We start from the raw sequence: 21,756 nt of genomic DNA, 5'->3' as shown, positions 1-21,756 counted from the left end.
GGAGCTCTGGCTGGCTATGTGCCACTCTGTGCTGATCCCCGATGAACCTCTTTATTGCCAACTTGGGTCACTGGGTATGTACTGGTGGGTGTATGACACTCTTCAACGGACGTCTTTGACGCCAACTTGGGTAACTGGGTATGTTCCAATGGGAACGTGCCGCTCTACAATGACGAAAAAGATTCCTTAAATTTCTGCTCTGTTTAACGGAATCGAACCTACGGCACAACGGTTCATCAATGACAGCAACTCGATGCATTGGCAGGCTGCGCCACGAGTGCACTGGATATGTGTCGCTTTTCAATGAGCGCCTTTCGTGCCAACGCTTTAGCGAGCTGCCCTATGAAAGCACTAAGTACGTGCCGCTCGTCAATGAACCTCTCGCCAACCTGAGCCACTGACTACTTGCCGCTGAGTTTGCTGCAAGCGAGAGAACATTTCTCGGCGTTTGGTGGTCCCGGCGCGCCACGCTACTGATCTCGGAGCCTACGCACGGGCTTTTCGGTAGTGCCGCTGTATGGCGCAGCATGCCCAGAAAGAAGGGTGAGACAGGAGCCTCGTTGCCGCATGACGCGTTTCTCAGCTTTCACACGCACCCGCACGCAACGCATTTCGGAGGTCGTGTGCGGGCTTCGCGGTGGCACCGCTAGATGGCGCCGAGTGTTCTTAGGGAAGCAAGAAAGAGGAGTCCCACTGCAGTACACGCCTCATACATGACTCGTTTCCACGATGGCAGTACGTTATGTCGTGATATTGATTCAATGCTAACGCACAACCGTCGACTGTCATCGTGAGATGGGTTCTTCCGCAACTTTTTAAAGGTTTGAATGAGACCTAATATTAAGCTTTGTTTCTTCTCTCCCAGTTCTAGCCAATGAATACATATACTAAAAAAATCTGTTGCACAGGTACGCCAGTGTTTAAGTGAGGCTACAGTGCAGTAACCATAATTATTGATGCCAAAAAAGCATGCACTCGCCAAGAATAAATGGAAAATAAAGAACATAATGTTCTTTATTTTCTTTTATTCTTGGCGAGTGCATGTTTTTTCTTTTTTGGCCCCAGTACGTTTCCTCGCCAGACGAGTTTTCGTCGAACACTTGACTATATATAATTTTTTTTTCACGTGAGAGCTGGAAATGAACTTGGTGATATCATATGTTAGCTTATGATGCTGCCTTGTGGGAACAAAGCGCAACAAAAGAAGCGCGAGCGAAGATCTTTCTCCAAAGTCTAAAATTTACTAAAGCGGAATCGGGGAAGCTTTCTTTCTTTCATAAGCACAGTGAATCTGCAGGTGACCCTCCTGGCGTGGAGCACACTGGGCTCTTTTGGGGGACAAGTATGGTCTATGCGGTCTCGGAGTTGCTCCGAATGAAGCCCTATGTTGTGCTAGATTATATTTGAGAATAAAAGGAAAAAAACATTTAAATATTCTTGGCGGTTGCAACGCCACCTAACGAACTTCTACACGCCACTGCCCTACTATTGAAGCTAACAAGAACAATATGTCACAGAGTCTGCATGTAGAGCGCACGCGATAGCCGTGAAAATATAGGCATCGTTGTAACAAGCACGCAGGGCTCGTTTCTAACAGAGGTGTATGTATTTTCAGAACTTCGGCAAACCGGTGCATGGGCTGCTGCTCTACCGGAGCGCGGAAGGTCCCGCACGCCCCTGCTGCACCTTCTTGTCGACTCGATTCAGGCTGCCACCGCTGTATGAGCAGGAAAACGTGAGTGGTGCCTCGCTACTGCAAGCGCCATAGAAGTTTCTGGAGCAGGCCCGCTGCATCGCGCGCGAGAAAGCTGCCGATTTTGAATGGTGACGAGCACTTAAACCCAGTTTCCCTTGGAAAAACGTTTGCGTCTGAAGACCTGTACTGCATGCGGGATCTACCGAAGCAAGCATCCGAGCAAACAGCCACGGTGATTGGCCCATTGTCTCTTTCCAATCAGTGCGTAAAATAAGATAAAAGCAGGCATGTCGAGGCGTAGCGTCCATGTTGCGCAAAAGAGGAGCAATGTACAGCTAGCCAGAATGTAGCCGCAAGTTGTCGCAGGATGAAAAAAAAAAAGCTAAGAACAGTAAATGCAAGAAGCAGAGTGAACATTAGGGTGGCGATAAAGCGAAGGAAATAGAAAAGGCGCGAGTGGCAAGACCTTGCCTAACGAGACCAAGAAGCTGAGGCATGCAGAGAACGTGGCACAGATTTACGTACAATGTATTGCGTAGTCCATGCTAGCACCGAGGAATTTTGCAACAGGGATGCATTACGCTGGCACAGGCAAGCAAGACGTGACCATTACATCCTTTCGCAAGATATGCGAAGATTTGTGCTGTTGTGTCTCTCTGCCTCCTAAGCCGATGTGCGGGCAAGGATTGAATATTTTGGTAGAACGAAACTTTGCGATGATTGGCTTCATGTTTTGCGATGCAACCAAATACATCGAGAAACAACAGCGTAACGACGAAAAAAATTCCATGGAACGAAAATACAGGAAAGCACGTCCAGAACTTTGACTGAATCTCCTTACCACGTTGTTCCTCTTACTCCGTGTTGTCCGTTTGGTCTCTTGGCTGACAACGACGTCATGTTAAATGAGCAAAGGAAGGCGAAATTATTACGTCGCACCTCCCCCCCCTCTCTCTTTTCGCCCCTCTCCAAGACGGTGTCGCTTCTAGGTAGCCCGTGAGTTGCTTGGGACATTAAGCCTGATAATTTCGATTCGCTTCAAATGACGGGATCTTTAGCGTAGCCGGCACATTTTTACAGAGCAAGCTGTTATGGGCGCAATCTAATAGCCGTTTCGGTTGGCTATGTTGACCGCCGCCGCTGCCGCCGCCGCCACCGCCGCCGCCACCGCCACCCCCCCGCCGCCGCCTGTGTCCGTTGCAGCTATCGCTAGGATTGAGGAAAAAAAAACCTAATTTGAAATTTGAGCGCAGCTTGATAAGTGTTTGTATTTCGGAATATATTGAGGCAAAGAATTTGATACCGAAAACACCGCACCGACTGGCAGTGGGACAGTACCGTCAGCACCTTCGGAGAGGGAGGAGCAGTACCGAAGCGCTGGTATGATGAGCGACATCGGAGCCAGCTGTGGAAGCAGAAGACGACGACGAAAGTGCGAGCAGTGGCACGAGCGCGTTTGCGTGGTTACGCCGAGGGACACCGACGCTCAACCTACGCACGGGCGTCTAAGAGCTGCGCTCTAAAAAAAAGACAGTTTTCGGCGGAATCGAACTTGGTCCCCCTGCGCGGAAGTCAGATACTGTGCCAAGCCAGCACTTGCTAGCTGCTGTGAAAGGATGGACTATAGGCGTTCCCGCGCGCGAGGAGTCACGCGATGCGAGATGCCCGCTACGTAGTACACTTTGTATTGTAGTTACATATGATTGCACAAAGTGACACGCCCTGTAGCAGTTGCATCGTATCGTGCCACTTGTCACGCGATGGAGATGCACGCCACGTAGCTTCGATACGTGCAAACATTGCATTGCAGTTGGGTTGTATTTCACCAGGTGTCACGACATGTAGCAATTGCATCGTATCGTGCCAGGTGCCAAAAGATGTGACATGTGCGCCGTGTAGTCTCGATAACTCTATTCAGTCTTCGGTACACGTTATGGAACCTCCTCGCAAAGTACTAATCGCTCCTGAAGAAGGGAATGGTATAGCTAAGCGCGCGGCTGCAACCAGGACATGTCGGGCTCTGCAGACCGCTGTGCAGGGAGCAGCACAAGCCGCAGCTCACAGTCGACGCCGGGTGGACACTTCAGTTCGCTCTCGTGAAAACGACGCAAGAAGACGGTCTCCTGTGGAGCCCCTCCCCCAGCTTACGCTGTGACGGTGCTGCGTGTGCCGCGCAGGCCTGTGACTTTTTTGTTAACTGAGGGTGCAAATTCTACACGTGTGCTCTACGAGTGACTCTTTCGCTGACGCAGGTCTCCCGTGGCGTGGAGTTCCGTTACGCGAACCGGAGCTGCCAGCTAGACTTGGCCAGTGCGTCTGCCAAGCACGTCTTCCTCATCGTTCCGGTGGACGACACGGCATGTCCGTTCGAGGACTCTCTGGCGCAGGCGGTCTCTGCAAAGGCTTACTCCCTCATCGTGGCCTGCGACATTGAGCACAAGGTGCGCACGCACTCGCCTTGTCGAATGAAGCGTGCCGACTTAGTTAAGTGCTGGGGCCAGATTTTGCAAAATTAAAAAGAACACAGGACCAGAAACCATATACGATAGTTTTCCTTGTTTCTTTTTTTTATACGGTTGTCTTGGTCAGAAATACTGTTGTCTACATCATTAAGAAGCCTTCACTGGCTGTTTTGGCGCTTTTCATGTTTCTCCAACGATCATTCGAGCAAATTTCTTCTTTACTAAAGGAAGCATACCCCCCCCCTCTCCCCCCTTTTTGATATCGTGGTCGCTTGAGTGCTTGTTGGGTCCCTGCGACTCAGAGGAAACTGCTGCAAACGCTGAACCACTTTGTTAGCAGATGCAAGTAACGTTTGCTGCTGTCGAAGTTGAAAGAATCTGTGGGCACTTGGAAGTAAATTCATCACGTTTCCCTGACGATTGGTTAGAATCTATAAGATTATGGCTACATGCCATACGTTGTGTATGCGCTTGCTTATTCATTCTTTGTTAAACGATATTCTTGCTCTCCCAACGTGTTGTCATTGTGTGTTCCTTTTTTATATTGTGCAGGTCCACCTAAGCTATTTTACATCAGGAGAAAATTACACAGTGCCTGTGCAAGACATTATAGTAGGCCTCATCAGGCACGACATAGTCGAAGCGTTCAAGGTAGGCACCAATTGCCTGTGCAGCGAAGCCATTTAAATGAGTACTATCATTTATCAAAGCCTGTACAGTGATGATGTGCTGTGGTTGTAACGGCATAGAGCATGACAACATGTGGAACAGTGATTTGGCGATCATCAGCGGGCACTCACTTTAGCAAGCCATAAATAATCTAGATATATTCATTTGCTCCTTTCTGTTGTGATGTTTTTCACTAGGTGGGAAAAGAGCCTGTGTTTCCACAGAGAGGAGAGAGAGAAATAACATTTGTTAGTATCAAAGGAACTAAAGCCCCAGTCTGAGCCTCCTGCTGGCGCATGCCTTCTGGTGCATAACGTCGTTGACATGCTGCACCAAAAGCGGCCACCATAGTTATTCAAACTTTGGCGGACGAGTGGTCCATTTCTCCCAGCTACTGGGATGCTGGTTGCGTGGTACTTTAGAAAATATTGTCTTTCTGAACATGGAGCTGGCAGGGGAACTTCCACAAGGTGTGCTTATCTTATGGATAGGCCCTGCACTGTTTCAAGTGGGGGAGCCTGAGTCTCTGTTGATATAATGCGTGTAGTGTGGTGTGAGTAACGTGTCTGTTTGTGCTTTTCGTATGATTGAGGCCTCCTCTCTCGAATGCGTGTAGGATGGTGTGTTGAGAAGTGTTGGTGCTTCCATGCGAGACTTAAAAACACTCCATCTTCCGCTCTTTTCTGAGGTGGTGAGTGTCTTCGACAGGCCAAAGAATAGGATGTTCTGAATTTTCGGCGCTGGAAAGCTGGGTCTCTATAATGTACAGCTGTTCCAATCTGTTTTTATTTCTATCTCTTGACGTCAAATTGACGTAAGCTCGGACGCAAGCATCGAGTGGCAACCCGCAGCGTTGTTTGAAAAGCCCAATCAAACGCGCTTATCTTTTATAGGATGCCCCTTTCTTTCGCTTTCAAAGCGAATAGCATTGCCTACAATTAGCAGTTTTTATTATCTAATTGGCTGAGAAGAGGCGAGGAGCATCATCTGTAGAAAGTTTCGATGGGGCTGAACCAGCACAGTGAAATTAGACAACCGTATGAGGAAGATGGTGCCAGAGTCTACGATTAGTCCGCTACCTGTTACTTATAGCTTGCGGTGGCTAGTCGAAAATCGCAGCGGAGTGCAAGGGAAGCTTAAAAATGCCGCTACAACGGACCCTCAACAAAGTGGAGTTCACAGAGGAATGTCGTATATGTGCCGAAAGGTCTCGATAACGTTATACTGCCACGCAATTTTTTTATTATATTATTATTATTATCTCATGGAGTTGATTTCGGCGGAATTGGGGATAAGTTGTTGGTTTCGTATGGAAGTGTGTTCAGTATTCGTCGACCTTGATGAGATGATTGAAGTGCTTGTATTTGTGCCTGATTGTGGACGTATATTCTGCCTTCTACTGTGTTAAAGAGCCCGGTTGCTTCAAATTTATGGTTGGGTGCGAAATTAGGAATTTCCAGGGCAAGTCTAGCACACTTTCTAACTATGATGTCTATCTTTTTGCGTTGCCTGTTGGTTATCTTAGTGTATGGTAGATAATACATTATCCTGGAAAAGACCAGGGCTTTTATAACATTACGTAGCTTGCGTTCTTTCATTCCTCTCTTTTTTCTAGATACTCTACGCATCATTGCAAGGATCTGTTCAAGTTGTACGGCTGGTTTCTGCACCCATGGTGTCGTTTTCAGAGGTTGTCTGCTGGCGTTTCAAGATGTTAGTGCTACTCCCGACACAGCTGCTACACAAGTGATAATCGACATGGGCGCTACCCTCGACACAGAAAATTCTCAGGCAACAAAATATCCTTGTCACGGAAAGGGGAAGTGTCCGTGAAGGCCGTCACAAACTGAGCGAGGCGCGCTTCACCACATGTGCCCTGAATAGGACCATCTCAGTTCTTTGCAATGTAGAAGGACAACACTCAGTGACAGTCCTTGCATGAATTTCTCAACACGCCTATACCTCGACCGTATGAATCGCCACGCCGTCCCTTACTGCGCAGGTGATTGACGCATTGGATTTCAATCGCAGCCCAAAAATGCGGATGTGCCGGCGACCTCGGCAACCAACGTCAGCTACTCGGGCGGAGACACGGCTCAGCTGTACGTGCTGGAAGCGAGCACCATCATTGGCGCTTCCCTGATCTGGTTGATGGCATGCACCACCGTAGCCGTGGGGGCGCTCTGGTCAGGAAGCACCAGGAAGCTGCTGTAAGGCTCCACAGGAGACGCATTTCCCAACGATTATTTCACTGTGCCTGCGACGCGCACTCTAATATAACTTCTATTTAACGCGTCGGTGCACTGCACAGCGAAATACGTAACCCCACAAACAATTCCGACCATTTTTCTGTCTAATTTCTCAAGCTGGTAACGCCACTGTTTATTTTTGGCGACAGTTCATGAAGCACGATTCTGAAATTAAGGAGCAGGAAAGCGGTAGGGGTAGAGCTCAGTATAGTGGGGTTCTAGTTTTACTTTGACACCGCTGAAGACGGTAAGAACACGCTCCTCCTAAGAAAACCAAGATAACAGCGCTGATATAGCCCAAAGGCACAATGGTTTACATATATTCACACGTGAATGGCCACTGCTATACTGAACGTGGATTTTTGATCACCTTCTGGCTGTAGGGAAGGCCCATGATGGCATCAAGCTAAGCGGGCTGAAGAAGACGCTCCGTACACACTCAATTTCTAGCAGGCGAATTTCGTCTGCACTATGACACCAAATTATGTCAGGAGGCATGTCACGGGGGGCGGAGGTGTGAAGCTGTGGATCTTACAGAGCACCTTCTGGCTGTAGGGAAGGCCCATGATGGCATCAAACTAATCGGGCTGAAGAAGGCGCTCCGTACACACTCAATTTCTAGTAGGCGAATTTCGTCTGCACTATGTACACCAAATTATGTCAGGAGGCATGTCACGGGGGGCGGAGGTGTGAAGCTGTGGATCTTACAGAGCACCTTCTGGCTGTAGGGAAGGCCCATGATGGCATCAAGCTAAGCGGGCTAAAGAAGGCGCTCCGTACACATTCAATTTCTAGCAGACGAATTTCGTCTGCACTATGCACAACAAATTATGTCGGGAGGCATGTCACGGGGGGGTGGAGGTGTGAAGCTGTGGATCTTACAGAGCACCTTCTGGCTGTAGGGAAGGCCCATGATGGCATCAAACTAATCGGGCTGAAGAAGGCGCTCCGTACACACTCAATTTCTAGTAGGCGAATTTCGTCTGCACTATGTACACCAAATTATGTCAGGAGGCATGTCACGGGGGGCGGAGGTGTGAAGCTGTGGATCTTACAGATCACCTTCTGGCTGTAGGGAAGGCCCATGATGGCATCAAACTAATCGGGCTGAAGAAGGCGCTCCGTACACACTCAATTTCTAGTAGGCGAATTTCGTCTGCACTATATACACCAAATTATGTCAGGAGGCATGTCACGGGGGGCGGAGGTGTGAAGCTGTGGATCTTACAGAGCACCTTCTGGCTGTAGGGAAGGCCCATGATGGCATCAAGCTAAGCGGGCTAAAGAAGGCGCTCCGTACACATTCAATTTCTAGCAGACGAATTTCGTCTGCAGCACAACAAATTATGTCGGGAGGCATGTCACGGGGGGGTGGAGGTGTGAAGCTGCGGATCTTACAGAGCACCTTCTGGCTGTAGGGAAGGCCCATGATGGCATCAAGCTAAGCGGGCTGAAGAAGGCGCTCCGTACACACTCAATTTCTGGCAGGCGAATTTCGTCTGCACTATGACACCAAATTATGTCAGGAGGCATGTCACGGGGGGCGGAGGTGTGAAGCTGTGGATCCTGCATTGGTGAGTGGGAACGTGAGCTGTCGCCACGCACTCTCATCTGCCTGCATCGGAGGAGAATCGTGCGTTTTATTTACGTCTATAAAACGGCTAAGGTCACATGTATCGGAATATTTTAACTAATTATTTCGTTTCGAACGGAAGAGGTGTTATAAAGAAATACGCAAATGATATAACAAGGGTTCCGACTTTGTCCATGTGGGTATGCACAGCAACATGACTGAGCGAGACCATCACAACATTTTCGTAAGAGTGATAGATATGCTATATATACTACAGTAGTAGAGGCACGTACGCTGAAAGCGCTTAATACAGAAAAAATGAATCGCATACAATGAATGCATTGTATGTCCATAAAACACTGCAAAACTGAAAATACAGTCAATTAGAGGAGGTAAATTAGCACAGGTGTGTTAATGCGTCTTATCTGGGCTCTCTAAATTTGTCTGTAAAGTTTTAGCAATTGAGAGATAACTTATTTGAGAAAAGGGCACAGAGGTCAGTCTCTGAGCCAATATTATCACTCCTACTCCTCCTTATTGAAGGTGGCGCAAGTAGAAATAATAAATCGGGCGAGGGCAGACAACGAAAGAGGAGGGACGAGTGGAGAAATGGTGCAAAACGCGCGACACCGCTAAAGTCATAAATCAATCCCGTTGCTTGTTTTGTAAAGCACCCTAGCTGTGCGCTAGTGCCTCTATGTTTTGCACACTTGGATAATCCCATTGAACTAAAAAGAAACTTTTGAAGGCAGATGGCATGTTAGTGCGGACCCGAGGAGAGATTGGTGCCTGCCGCTGTTGGACACTCGTGCACGACGGGTGCGATGTGTGCAGTTTGTTTTGCGATACTGGATACACGGATAACAGCCTCGACTACCTGAATTATTTGCTTACCTGTCTTTGTCATCGACACCTTGAGCGGCAGCCGCATGAAATACATTTCCAGCGTATTTTAGGTGTCACGCTGTTCCGGTTAATTCGGGGCGAAAGTTGTTCGACGTAGCTATAGAAGAAAGCTTATAAACGGAGATAAGCATTTCTTCAGTTGTAAATGCGCGGTTGTCGTGTTGTGCGAGTGGACGTCGCTCGGTCGACGCTGCTTCAAGATTACGTCAGAAATGCATTCACAAAATAACGAGGAAACGCACGTGTTGAGTACAATCCTTACGCTTTACCGACGTGCACGCGCCGGTACTTCTGAAAACGCCGCTACTGCGTCCTGCACGTGCCTGCCTGTCTCGCAGCTACTTAACCCAGCACCGACGCACCGAGCCTAAGGGCAAGCAGCAGAGCGAAGCGGACGCTGCACCAAGCCGCACGTCGCTCGGGCGGGACTCCACGGCGTCGCGCCCGGCGTTTGCGACGTCGACCAAAGAGCCCTCCAAGTCGCAACACCACCACCGCGACGCTCGGGCACGGTCGTCATCGAAATGTGCCCACGACTTCCCCAGTTCGGACAACGAAACGCTCGACGAGGAGATCGCGTTCGCCGAGTGCCCTGTCGACTGCAACCTCCTCACGCTGTTTGTGTTGATGTTGGCGGTGAACCTGCTTGTCCTCTACTACTTCTTTAACAAGCTGTGTGAGTCGCATTTCCGCACTTTGTTTCAATAAATCTACCCCCGGTAAATCAAAGGGGTGCACTGGCGCAGATAACCACCATATCACAACTTTTTACAGCGAACCTGTCTACGGCTAGGATCTCGAAAAAGAATTTCTGAGATGTTGGCAACAAAAAAAAAGAAGAGATCATGTGGGCCGATCTTGGTGAAAGTGCAGAAAGGGTCCACGCTCAATGGCACATACCCCTATGAGCTCGAGGACCTGTAACGTGCCTTTGAAGTACCAAAAACAAGAAAGGGGCTGACAGATGGAATAGCACACTGTGGTATAAAGTTTGTAAACAGGGATGCAGTGCCTCAGACAGGCTGGCCAACGTTTCGATAGGAGGACCTATCTTCGTCAAAGGCGGCCTCGTCGTCCTCGGCGTGTTAGTTTTAAAGGGTTAGTGCAGTGACGTCACGTGCGGGTGTTGTCGCTGGCGGCTGGTTTTAAAGAGAGAGATTACAAGAGGAAACAAGCGCTGTCGTCCGACGTCTGTGAGCTTCATTCTCAAGACGAGGGGACAAAGCGTGAGAGTGGGCACGCGGGGAGAAATCGCACGTGGGACCCGCGCGTCGAAACGTCAGTGTACATGTATCAAGTAAAAAGAAGTAAAAAAATAATTAAAAAATGACAATCATTCCACTCTGTGAAGATGGAATGGCAGCAAAAGCTGACGATATTCAAAGCTCTCAAACGAAAAGCAAAGTGCTTTCGCTGCCATTCCATCTTCGCACAGTGGAATGGTTGTCATTTCTTGCGTTGCGAGTCTGGCGTCGTTGTTCGTTCGGAGGTGCCCGGGCTCGCAATTGTCGCTTTCGTTTACGGGATCGCGGGAACGTTCTTCGTCGGTGGTCGTTTCGCACCAGCGCCGTTTACATTCTCGTTGCTGTTCCCTCCGGCGCTCCTCATACGTATGTTGTTCTTCGGGTGTGCGAACAATACGTGTCTGTCCCATCGATAACGCAGCTGTATTCAGCGCCGATACCTCTGCTACTTATATACTGCGAAAACGGCGTCACGCTATTGTTCACGGCGAGCGTTGTAATCTGTTCCGCATTTTGACTTCTGCGCCTCTGCACTGAACCCGTATGGGTTTGGTAGAAATTGCTAAGTCCGTTTTTGTTGGCGGACGCCCAATATCTACGGAAGCTTAGTCATATACAGCTTTCGCTGAAATAAAACATAAAGAAACATAAAGAAAGACGATGCAAACAGGGAAGTTATGCGTTTGGGCCTTTATTGAACAGATATAGCATAATGATCACATAGACCTTCTTATAGCTATTGAGCAATACAGCTTCGCTGGTCTTCAATATTCACATAGTGGCAGGGTTCTGATTTCTTTTTTTATTGACCAGCGGCTCTTTTCATTACGTAGTATCGCCGCACCCAATTTTCTGCCTTATTGGCCCTAATTATGGCAACTTCATGCCCTGACGGCTGTGGCAAGACGGCTGTGGCTAGCTCGACGAGACACATGAAGCACCCGGTGCACCTGACTATCATCGCGGTGTGGTTGGAGGCTGAATAAACGAATGATTGTCACAAACAGCATTGAGCGTGCAGAAGTTTCAGCGTTGCTGTCCGCTTGGGTAAGCATAAAAACTGTTTTGTGGATTTCCACAGAGGGCAGGTGAGCTTTCCAGTATTGTGGGTAATTAAATTGACCATCACTATTTGTCATTTTTGCGAAATAACTCATTATATTCATTCAACCGTGCTTGCTTCGCTCTCTTAAAACTTTTTCGCTAATTTTCAGTTTTCTCACAAAAACAAACTTTTGTTGGAGACAAGCAGATGACGCCAAAATCTCTTGCAAAGTTCCAGGTGTACCAGTGTTACCGCTCTGCGTAAAAAGCCGGACTTCATTGTCTTGATCCAACGTAGAATAATTTCCAAAATTAATGTTTGTATCTTCTATATCATGAGCATTATAAGATATCCAGAACAGAGCATCTACCTGAACCGCTCAGGCACTCCTCAAGAACTAGCCACAACAATGCGGCTACCTAAAAGTCACAACAATATTCACAAAAACTCTGTTTTGAAACATTGCTAAAGAAATCAGAGATGTTGATTTCTTCTAAATAGTGAATTAGTACTACATGGATAAACTATCACCAGCACAAGGTAATGAGCAGGACTACACAGTTTATTATAAACTTATTTTTTCTCCCACTTTGTATTGGGTTTGTGTGCTTTCGCACGAGAGGGAACACTGTATTGTTGACACTGTTGTTTACACTGTGCTCAGCATTGAATTGTTTCTAAACTTGCATTGTGTTCGTCGCTTTCTGTATGCGACACCAGTGTAACTGTACTGCATATATTGTGTGCCACTCCTGCTTGGACCCAGATGGTCTGCAGTGTATTGAAAACAAAGAAAATAAATTAAATGTTGAATAAAGTGCCGCAGCGTGCGAAGATAGCGTGAAATTGCAGCGCTCAAGCTAGCAGCAGCAAGGATATGCGCCATAAAACTTGCCGTAAATGTGCATTGTTCCACTTGCATAAAAATAAAAATAAAACTAAAGCCATTGTATGCATCGAAAGACAACTAGAGCGCCAGTGTATTTCTTCGCACGGTTCTGGAATTAATATTTCGAAACTTGGTATCATCCTATATTTCGTTCCAACCAGATACGCGTCGTGCGCTTATCGGCTGCAATTTGCAAATTGCAATATGTCTCGTGAAGTAGCTTGTTAAGAACCTAATTAGTAGGGTTTTATTAGCCAATTATATATACATTTCAATTTGTCGTTCATGTTGTGTCCGCCTTTACGAGTGAGTCAGATCAAGGACTAGAATTGGGCTATCTGCGACAGGGGAATTTTCCAAATACTGCGTAATCCAGCAAAACGACATAATCATTCGTTCTGTTTTAGGACGGCCGAATAATAGCTCACCTAAATATTGCAATATCTCGGGCTGCGATACTTGATGAAAATGTAAATACTCACTCAAAAGTAAGGCTGATTTCGTCCTTTCATGCAGGGCCCCTCCTGGTCGGGTGCATCGCCTTGGGATCGACGATGTCATTAATCGTCATTTTCAATTCCCTGGCCTTCCTGATACCATGCGCCAGTATGCGGTAAGGATTATTTTTCTATATCTATAGCGTGAACTAGCAAATTAAAACATTTACCAGGCAACTGTTCCATGCATCCTAAGGTAATTACTGATGGACCTTCATGGTCGATTTATGGTTATGAGCACCTTTGCTTTCTATGGCGGTAGCCATTTCGGGGTCACTTTGTTACCGCGTGTGACAATGTGAATGCACGCGAAATTGAATCTCATATATAAAGCATTCATATGCCTGTACGCGATATGAAATTTTCAGTAGGATCCTGGTGAAAATATTCTAACATTTGGCAACAAAACTTCGCAAAGATGAGAGATCGTGACCAGTATGAACGAATTCCGAAGATAGAAGGAAGAGGTCAATTATGAGCCGATAAAGCTGCAGCCCTGCTGGATGAATATCGTCTTTCCAGCGCCTATTGACAGAAAAATATAATGCGTTTCCTTGACCACGGCTGGTCTGGAGAGCGCGTCTGACGTGTGGTAGACGCGAGCTCTAAAGCGGCCATGGCTTGGCATCAACGGAACGACCGTAGGTTCGACTGACTCGTGGGCTGGATCGAATAACGAGTGACACTCACATCGCAAGGTCTTTGTTTTATCCAGTTGGTTCTATCGCATTCACCGTTTACTCCCCATAACGTAAATCTGCCTGAAATTGACTTATACATTCACATGTTTTTAGTTAACCTAATGTAGCTTGTGTTGAATATATTACATGTCAAGAGGCTCTTAGAAGACCGCAGTTCATGGTTATTAGGTATGCATATACTTTCCAAGTAAGCGTTGCGCAGGTGGGTAGTCTTCTGTTGTAGCAATCTACCATGGTGCGCATGCGCGTACTGTTGACCCAGGCCATGCCATTTAGATGTGCACAGACATCGTAAAAGCTTCTGTGGCGAAAATTCTAGCAGAGGTCTGGTTCGATGAAAATCGTAGAAATTGCGGACTTAAGTGACATGTTGTTCACGCGAGTTAACGGGCACGAAACGTAAGCTAGACTGCGCAGGACATGATATAGTATCTCTGTTGTGTCTTTTTTGTTTTTTTTTGGCACTGTGAGCACTTCTCAGAAATAGAGCCAGCAACTGACCCACGTTACCACGTTAAATGTTTGCGGAGTTGAAAGTAAGTGGTCGTAATTGTTGCGTTGTTTTGAGAACTCGTGAACCTTTTTATTTTTTGCTGCCCATTAACGTCGTCACGTGCTACCACGAAGCAGGCTTATTTTTTTTTTCTACTTGCACAGGATGCCAAACGTGTTGTTTCCGTGCTTCGTGCAAAGCATGGAGATACGACACCACGTGGCCATATGGTGCGCCATCAGCGTCACCTTAGTCTGGGTCGTCTTCCGCAAGGCCTACCACGCTTGGATATTGCAGAATTTCTTGGGCTCTAGCTTTGCCCTCAACATCTTGCGATGCGTGCACCTGCCAAACTTCAAGGTGTGCTTCCATCTAAAGCTTGTTTTAAATACATTTCAGATGACTTTAAAAAGCCGTTCGACAAACTGAAAGTTCATTAATGCACGCCAATCGTAAATATATGGGCTGCAGCAATGAAACTAAGTGTATATAATGAAGCATATTTCAAGCAAAGCACATAACTGAAAAGCAAAAGAGCAGGTTTCACATGCGCATCGTATAAGCGGGAAAATATTGTATGATTTTTCTTTTACCCAAATATTTCTTTCCTGGGACATTGGATTGAGTCCCATCACACTATATTTTGCGTCGTGAAAGTATCAATCTGCTAAGAGAATGCGCCTGAGGGAAAGATAGCATTTATTTGTGGCTGATGTCAGTGAGACCCATGGACGCTCGCGCACATCTTTAAATGCACATGCTGTCGTTGGGGAGTGGCGCATTGCATGACTGTGCAACTTCATTGCGCAAACCAGCACAAATGTGCTTTGTTTTCTTGCAGATTATTACGTTCATATCCATCCTCATTTTCTTCGACGACATATTTATGGTTTTCATCACATCGTTAATTTCGGTAAGTGGGCGACTGACGCATATAAAAAGTTATGAATGCTGCTGACTTCCTACCTGTAAGACTACAAAGTTTAGACGGTGCTTGCGAAATTCTGTTAAAAATATGCTGTAAAAATACTCTCCCATACTTTATGAGCACGGAGCATCACACATTTTTTAAAGAAATCAAGATATGACTTCCACATTTTTGTGTTTCTTTAATTGAGTGCATGCTTCATGACAAAGTGCGCTCTGGCGCTTCATTCAGCAGCAGTATTGCCATGTAAAAGTTTATGCAATTTAAATTAACTGGATGAATGGCACGGAAATGTCTGAAGTAGAAAAAGTATAATTACCCGATTAAGGGTGGCAGGCTGAGCTAGTTGGTTTTGTAGTGAAGGCTACGCTATAGTAGCATGTGCTTTACGCAGACGGGAGAAGTGTTTCTACAAGAGTTCAAAGTATGGTTAGTTAGTTGAGCAACGTTCGCAGAAGAAACAACGGAGCGACAGGACCAATGAAAGACGAAACAAAAAGGGTTGTGGTACTTTTTTGTAACACGAAGCATTCCTTGCCTCATTCTTGGCACCTTGCGGTATTTAGGTAGGCTTTTGTTTCACCTGGCTTTAATAAAAAGAATATGTGTGATCGACACAGAATTCGAACCTATGATGTCGAACACAGCGACCCGGTGCCTAATTAGGACACAATCGCGTTTTTTCCTCCTTGCACACTTCTCTCATTCCAAAGCCAGCTGGTTATTTCAACCATACTGGGCGCGTGCGTCCCGCGCCACTTTCTGCTAGGTAGCGCTACGTAGAATCTGTGCCGACTTCATGATCGCCAAATTTAATCCCGTTTGAACGTTTTTTCTCCGGAGTACAAATGCTATCGTCGTTTCAGCATACACCGTACGACATTGCCATAGGTACCTACGACTGTATAGCGCGAAGTCACTGACGACGCCACAATCCGTGTTTTTTCTCGCCTACGCCGTCGTCCGCTACCCATATCAAACCCAACAGTCACCATGCCGTAAGTTCACGTCGTGTGACCCGAGTAGGAATTGTGCTGTTGCCGCCGTACGATCGTCTTCAACCCGGTCCGGTCATCATCGTGCGGCTGTCGTCGCGCATGCGTACGCTCGCGACCCACACACATGCATCACATGAAACTACTCAGTGCAGACAAACACGTTGGTCCATCTGGTATCGCTTTGCCAAACCACAAACAATAATGCTGGATGGCCAGGTGCCTGCACAATGCTTCGCATAACGTCGATTCCCACAGTGCGTGAGACCTGCACATTTTTTTCCCCTCTAGTCCGCGTAAAATAGGCGCCAGTACGATGCATACGCTCAGCAAACTTCCTTTGTCCCAGCATTGCAACCAGCCCACGCAGAGGAACTTCTGCAGGCTCCTTAAGGTCTGGCAACAACTTGTCTTTGTAGTATGGACGCCAAAGAACGCAACACCCGAGACCCCAACACAAGAATAACACAATACAAGGACGTAGGAGCAACACAATTCTAAATTTCATGCAGTGGTTGCTCCATGGTGCACCATCCTTACGGGTCAAATTCTTACGCTATAATCATAAGCTTCTATTCCCCGAGACGGCGTCTATTCAAGTGGGCGACCAGTTCATCGGCAACATTGCTTGTGTTGCTTCTTTTCTGCTGCGCAGAAAGACTTGAGCGTGATGGAGAGCGTTGCGAGAGGCGTGCAAGACCTGCCCGTGCTCATGCGCGTGCCACTGTTTTTCACCGGCGACGCGACCGTCTGCAGAGCTAACTCGATGATGCTGGGCTACGGGGACATTGCGATTCCAGGTGACTCTACCAGCTTCGTAGCGCCAGACGACTTACATGAATCCTACGTGATTCTACGCGGGCAGTCGCGCATGCTTCACGATCCTCTTTCGTAGTTCATGAACCTCCATTCTCCATGCTGTATTTTGTATCGCACCTTCTAGGTTTTGCTATCGCCTACTGCCGCTCCTACGACGTCATCGTCAAGAATAGATCATGGTACTTCCTGCTCGCGATTACATGTAAGTGCCCAGCTAAGGCTAGGTTCGAAATTCTGGCTCCATTTCTCTGGAAAGGTAATTGCAACGTAATTGCCTCCAAGTGCATGCTTAGGTGTCGGGGAGCAACTAAAGCACTTAAAGATTTATGCTCTTGAAGCAATTCTGAACTACCTACATTCTACGGTTACACGTCGATGAAGTTCGGGAAGCCTTTCCCTGCTGCCGTTTATTTTCAAATATTCACAGGTTACGGCGCATCTTTGGTGTTCACGTTCTTCATGGGACACCTCATGAACACTGGTCAGCCAGCACTTCTCTACCTCGTTCCTGGCGTATTGTTGCCCACCATCCTGCTCGCTTGGTGTCGCGGTGACTTGAATAACTTCTGGAATGGAGAATTCGTAAGCAATCCCGAATACAAGTTTATTCCGCGAAAATATATTAGCCACATGCGCAAATGTGAGCTTAACATCATAAATACAAAACATGAGCAACGGTTTTAGACATAGGAACCAGTGCCTAAGGGGCTGCGAACAAAATAGAATTTATTGGGACGTTTTAAGAAAGTTATTTGCCTCTTTAATTGTAGTTAACCGGTGGACAATGCGACGTAAGGATCGGATAGGATTGGAATAAACTTTATTTGTCCAACGGTTATTGATGTTGGTGCCCGGGGCTAGGCTGCCATCCATCGCCCGAGGAAAATCTTTCGAGATCCTCGGCAATGGCCCTGGCCCGCTTAAGGAGGTAAGGAGGTGTGCTGGTAATAGGCTCCAGGGATCATTGCTTAACGCTCGAAGGCAGCATTTGTAACGAGCGTACTCGAATGTTAGTTGTTTTCATGAATGGCTGAGACTTGTGTTTTGGTGACTTAACATAAAGTGTGGCACGCTGCAGAGTGCGTCTAATTTCGGTGAGAATAGATTAGAAGATACGTTTAATGACAGAGGCGTCGCCTTTACAGTTATCACTTAGTGTCTTGAAGGCATTTCATGGTGATAAAAGAAGCCTCGATCTACTGACGAGTACTGAGCATGCCATGTCCACAGTGGCGCGATTACCATAGCTTCTGAAAATAAAAACGTTCTGCTGGCGAGATGCAGCGTCACTGAAGCTTGTAGCACTAGCTTCTTTTTCCGCAGTCCACTTCGGTGGACTGCGGAAGTGGACGCCCTGCTTCCGGATCAAGCTTTTATTGCGTGCAGACAGTTGAGAAGACGTTGACACGTACATTGATTTAGACTTCCTGGTCGTCATTACACTGGCTTTACTGACTGCAGGAGGCAGGCGGGCTAGGCGGGTGTTGTCACAAGTCGTTTTGTGCCCGGTATTTCTAGTGCACAAATTCCGGGCCAGGTGAGGGCGCGTGCCCCGGCGTGCCACCCCCTTCCTTATCCCGGTTTTGCTCATGGCCTTGACCGAAGTTGCAAAGAGCACTGAGGCTGAGGCGAATCAGTGACGTCCAGCTTCTTCCAAAACATTGCAATTGTGCACAATACACCGTGTAGTAGTGCATGCTAGTGTTGAGTGAGATTCAATGGAACTCGAGTGACTTTTTCGCAGAAGGGTTGAAAATTGAGCTCGTTGGCAGATAGAAACGTTTAGAGGAAACATTTTTTTTCGCTCTGTTGAGTGACAACTTCCCCCAGAGTCTAAAACCATGAGCCCGCGGTGATGACGCTGTGCACCGTTTTTCACGTTGCCACCGTACATATACTCATGGCGTCAGTAGTCAGAAAGAAAGCTCTGATCTAATGGATACATTGCACGTGCCATGCGACGTGATTCGCAGGTTCCCAAGAAGGGACTCATGAGTTCTCACCAGGACGTGTGCGTTTCATCGAGTGAGCAGTTCCAGATGATCCAGGGCCGGGGCTTGCTCTACATCACGACCCCATTGTTCGCGTGGCTCGCGGTGCCGTTGCCGGTATCGCAGAAGGCCTACGACGCGAAGTAGAACTGTCTCTCTGGCGGGCTAAATTTAGGCTGCTAGAGTGACGAACATTAGCGTGATTACTGCTAGGCAATAATACCCACCGAATAGGAGAATGAATCCGGGAGCTTGTTCTTTGATCTTCATACCGACAGTAGCCGTAGTGAGCCATCTCTTGACGTGTGGAACACCTTGCTTTATATTTTGTTATGTCTTTAGTGACGAGGTGCTCTCGTGCACGTGTTTTCGAACCAAGGTAGACAGACTTCTTATATATCTGAAGTCAAGATAAGGGCCGACAGATGGAAACACAACAAGATTAGAAGATTAAGAAATTTCAGAGAAACACAGCACAAACGAGAAGATGGGACAAGGGAGGAATTTCAAATATGCAGTGACGTATCCAGGCTATATAAAAATAGGGTCAGCTCTTCTTTCCTTCTTGAGTAGCCCCTGTACCTCAATCGACTATGCTGTTATCCTCCTTGTTCAGAATTCAGAATAGGAGAGGAAGTAGGAAGTACTTGCTGCAAGTTTGAGTTCGAGGATATAGATGACTTTGCTGCGGAAAAAATAAAAACAAGTGCATGGTATGCCGCGGTCCATAAACTTTTGCGATTGGAGGCACGTACCGGAACATTGTGAAAAGTTGGCTAATCTAACCTGAATTTACGAAGCAAGGTACGCTCTAAACAGAAAGTGTTACCAGAGTCGTCAATATGCGTTCATAAAGGGTAAGAAAACGACAAAGGTTTATTTCCCGAGGTGGAGGTGGTTGTGGCTGTAGTTGTGGTTGCGGTTGTAGTTCCTGAGGTATGGGCTGAAAAAACAGTTCTGTTTTCTCGTGGCCCACGACACTGAGGCGGGACTTCATCTCCCGATTCCATCGTGGGCGGAGCCACCGACTTATCTTCGTGGGCCTTCGGCTTTGGCTTCCCAAGATCTTAGTCCCTCAGGACTCAAATAAAGTTCATGTCCGTTGCCTCGTAAGTCCTGATTATTGCAAATGGGGCACCTACAACTGAGTGCTGTCAATTTGCGTTGGGCAATCGAAGCGTTATTTGCGTCAGCTCCGCGACTAGTAAACTATAGTGTGACCTAACAAAGTAGAAAGGAAGGGAGTGGGTCGAAGATAAACTCTACACAGCCTGCTTGAACCACGACACAAGCATGGTAAAGAAGTGACGGAAAAGAAAGGCTGCTCCAAACAAATTAGCGCCTTAACATTAGCGCACACACGTGTGCATTAACATTTTCGAACAATTTTAAGCTGCCCGACGATGTCGAGTCAATGAAGCGAGGCCAGGTGGTTCGACGGCAACGTGAAGACCCTGCCCGCGGTGATGACGCTGTGCACCGTGTTTCACGTTGCCACCGTACATATACTCATGGTGTCAGTAGTCAGAAAGAAAGCTCTGATCTAATGGAGAAATTGCACGTGCCATGCGACGTGATTCGCAGGTTCCCAAGAAGGGACTGATGAGTTCTCACCAGGACGTGTGCGTTTCGTCGAGTGAGCAGTTCCAGATGATCCAGGGCCGCGGGGGCCCTTTACGCACCGCGGCCCTTTAGTGTGCACAAGGTCTTCATAATGAGTGGTGGTGCAGATACACATTTCTCAACAGTCGCACTAACAAGGCCAGAAGTGAGAGCAACGTGCATCGAGTTAATGGGCTTTCACTTCCACAAATGAGATGCCACACTATTCCGCAATAACCAATGCCCTTCTTTAATAGTCATGACCTAAGGGGATCTACAAGCGTTCAAGCAGCAAAACAACCTTCGTTATCCCTGTCATGATCTTAATTTTTTTTTTTACTTTGGCGCGTGCACTAAAAGGCGCCAAATGTTCCTCTTGCTAGTGAAGTCTACCGAGCGGTTTCTTATATCAAGTTTCCATGACGTCAACAGGGTGTTTGCAAGAAGAAAAAGCAACACAGCACGCATGAGAAATTGCCCTCCCCCCCCCCCCCCCCCATCCTTAACTTCGTCCTCAATAAAGAATACATGTAACTAACTCTCCAGTTTCGTGCGGTTGCCCCTTCTTTATCATATGCGACTTTCACTTCGTTTTTTTTCATTTACTTCTTTTTAACCAGACATGCAAATTTTCAGTTCCCCACGACAACCATTTCCCTGCGAATTAGTGCGTTACCACTTGCCTTGGTTGCATGTCTTGTTTTTCCCGTATTCAGTGCGATCGGTCTTCATTGCATAGCATTCAACGCTATGGGGTTCGATCGTCCAGCTTTGGACGTTAATTCAGCATTTGGGCCACAAGCCATAAGCATATTCATTTTGAAAAGTAAGAGTGCTTAAGTAAATGGTGAATAACTGATATACAATGCCACCACTATATCCACTTGTTCTTTCATTTTTTGACACATTCGTGGTTTACGGGGACAGTCGCCTTGTTGGAAGAACGCCTACGGGGAAATATAGGCACCGTGGCAAGCAGCAGGCGTGTGTCAGGCAG

At 47.2% G+C, this 21,756-nt stretch overlaps 1 protein-coding gene across 1 annotated transcript; it reads left to right on the top strand.

Annotated features, from left to right (window-relative positions):
- The first annotated feature begins 8,582 nt into the window (after positions 1–8,582).
- Positions 8,583–20,263, top strand: LOC142583581 (signal peptide peptidase-like 2B). The gene is made up of 9 exons (XM_075694070.1): positions 8,583–8,650; positions 9,894–10,231; positions 13,250–13,346; positions 14,589–14,784; positions 15,266–15,337; positions 17,003–17,147; positions 17,291–17,368; positions 17,594–17,748; positions 19,140–20,263. Exons 1-9 carry the CDS (start codon positions 8,583–8,585, stop codon positions 19,302–19,304), a joined length of 1,314 nt encoding a protein of 437 aa, XP_075550185.1. The 3' UTR covers positions 19,305–20,263.
- Positions 20,264–21,756: the final 1,493 nt, after the last annotated feature.

This window comes from Dermacentor variabilis, chromosome 5 (assembly GCF_050947875.1).
Source record: "Dermacentor variabilis isolate Ectoservices chromosome 5, ASM5094787v1, whole genome shotgun sequence".
Classification (NCBI taxonomy): domain Eukaryota; kingdom Metazoa; phylum Arthropoda; class Arachnida; order Ixodida; family Ixodidae; genus Dermacentor; species Dermacentor variabilis.
This window is presented reverse-complemented; position numbering and strand designations above follow the sequence as displayed.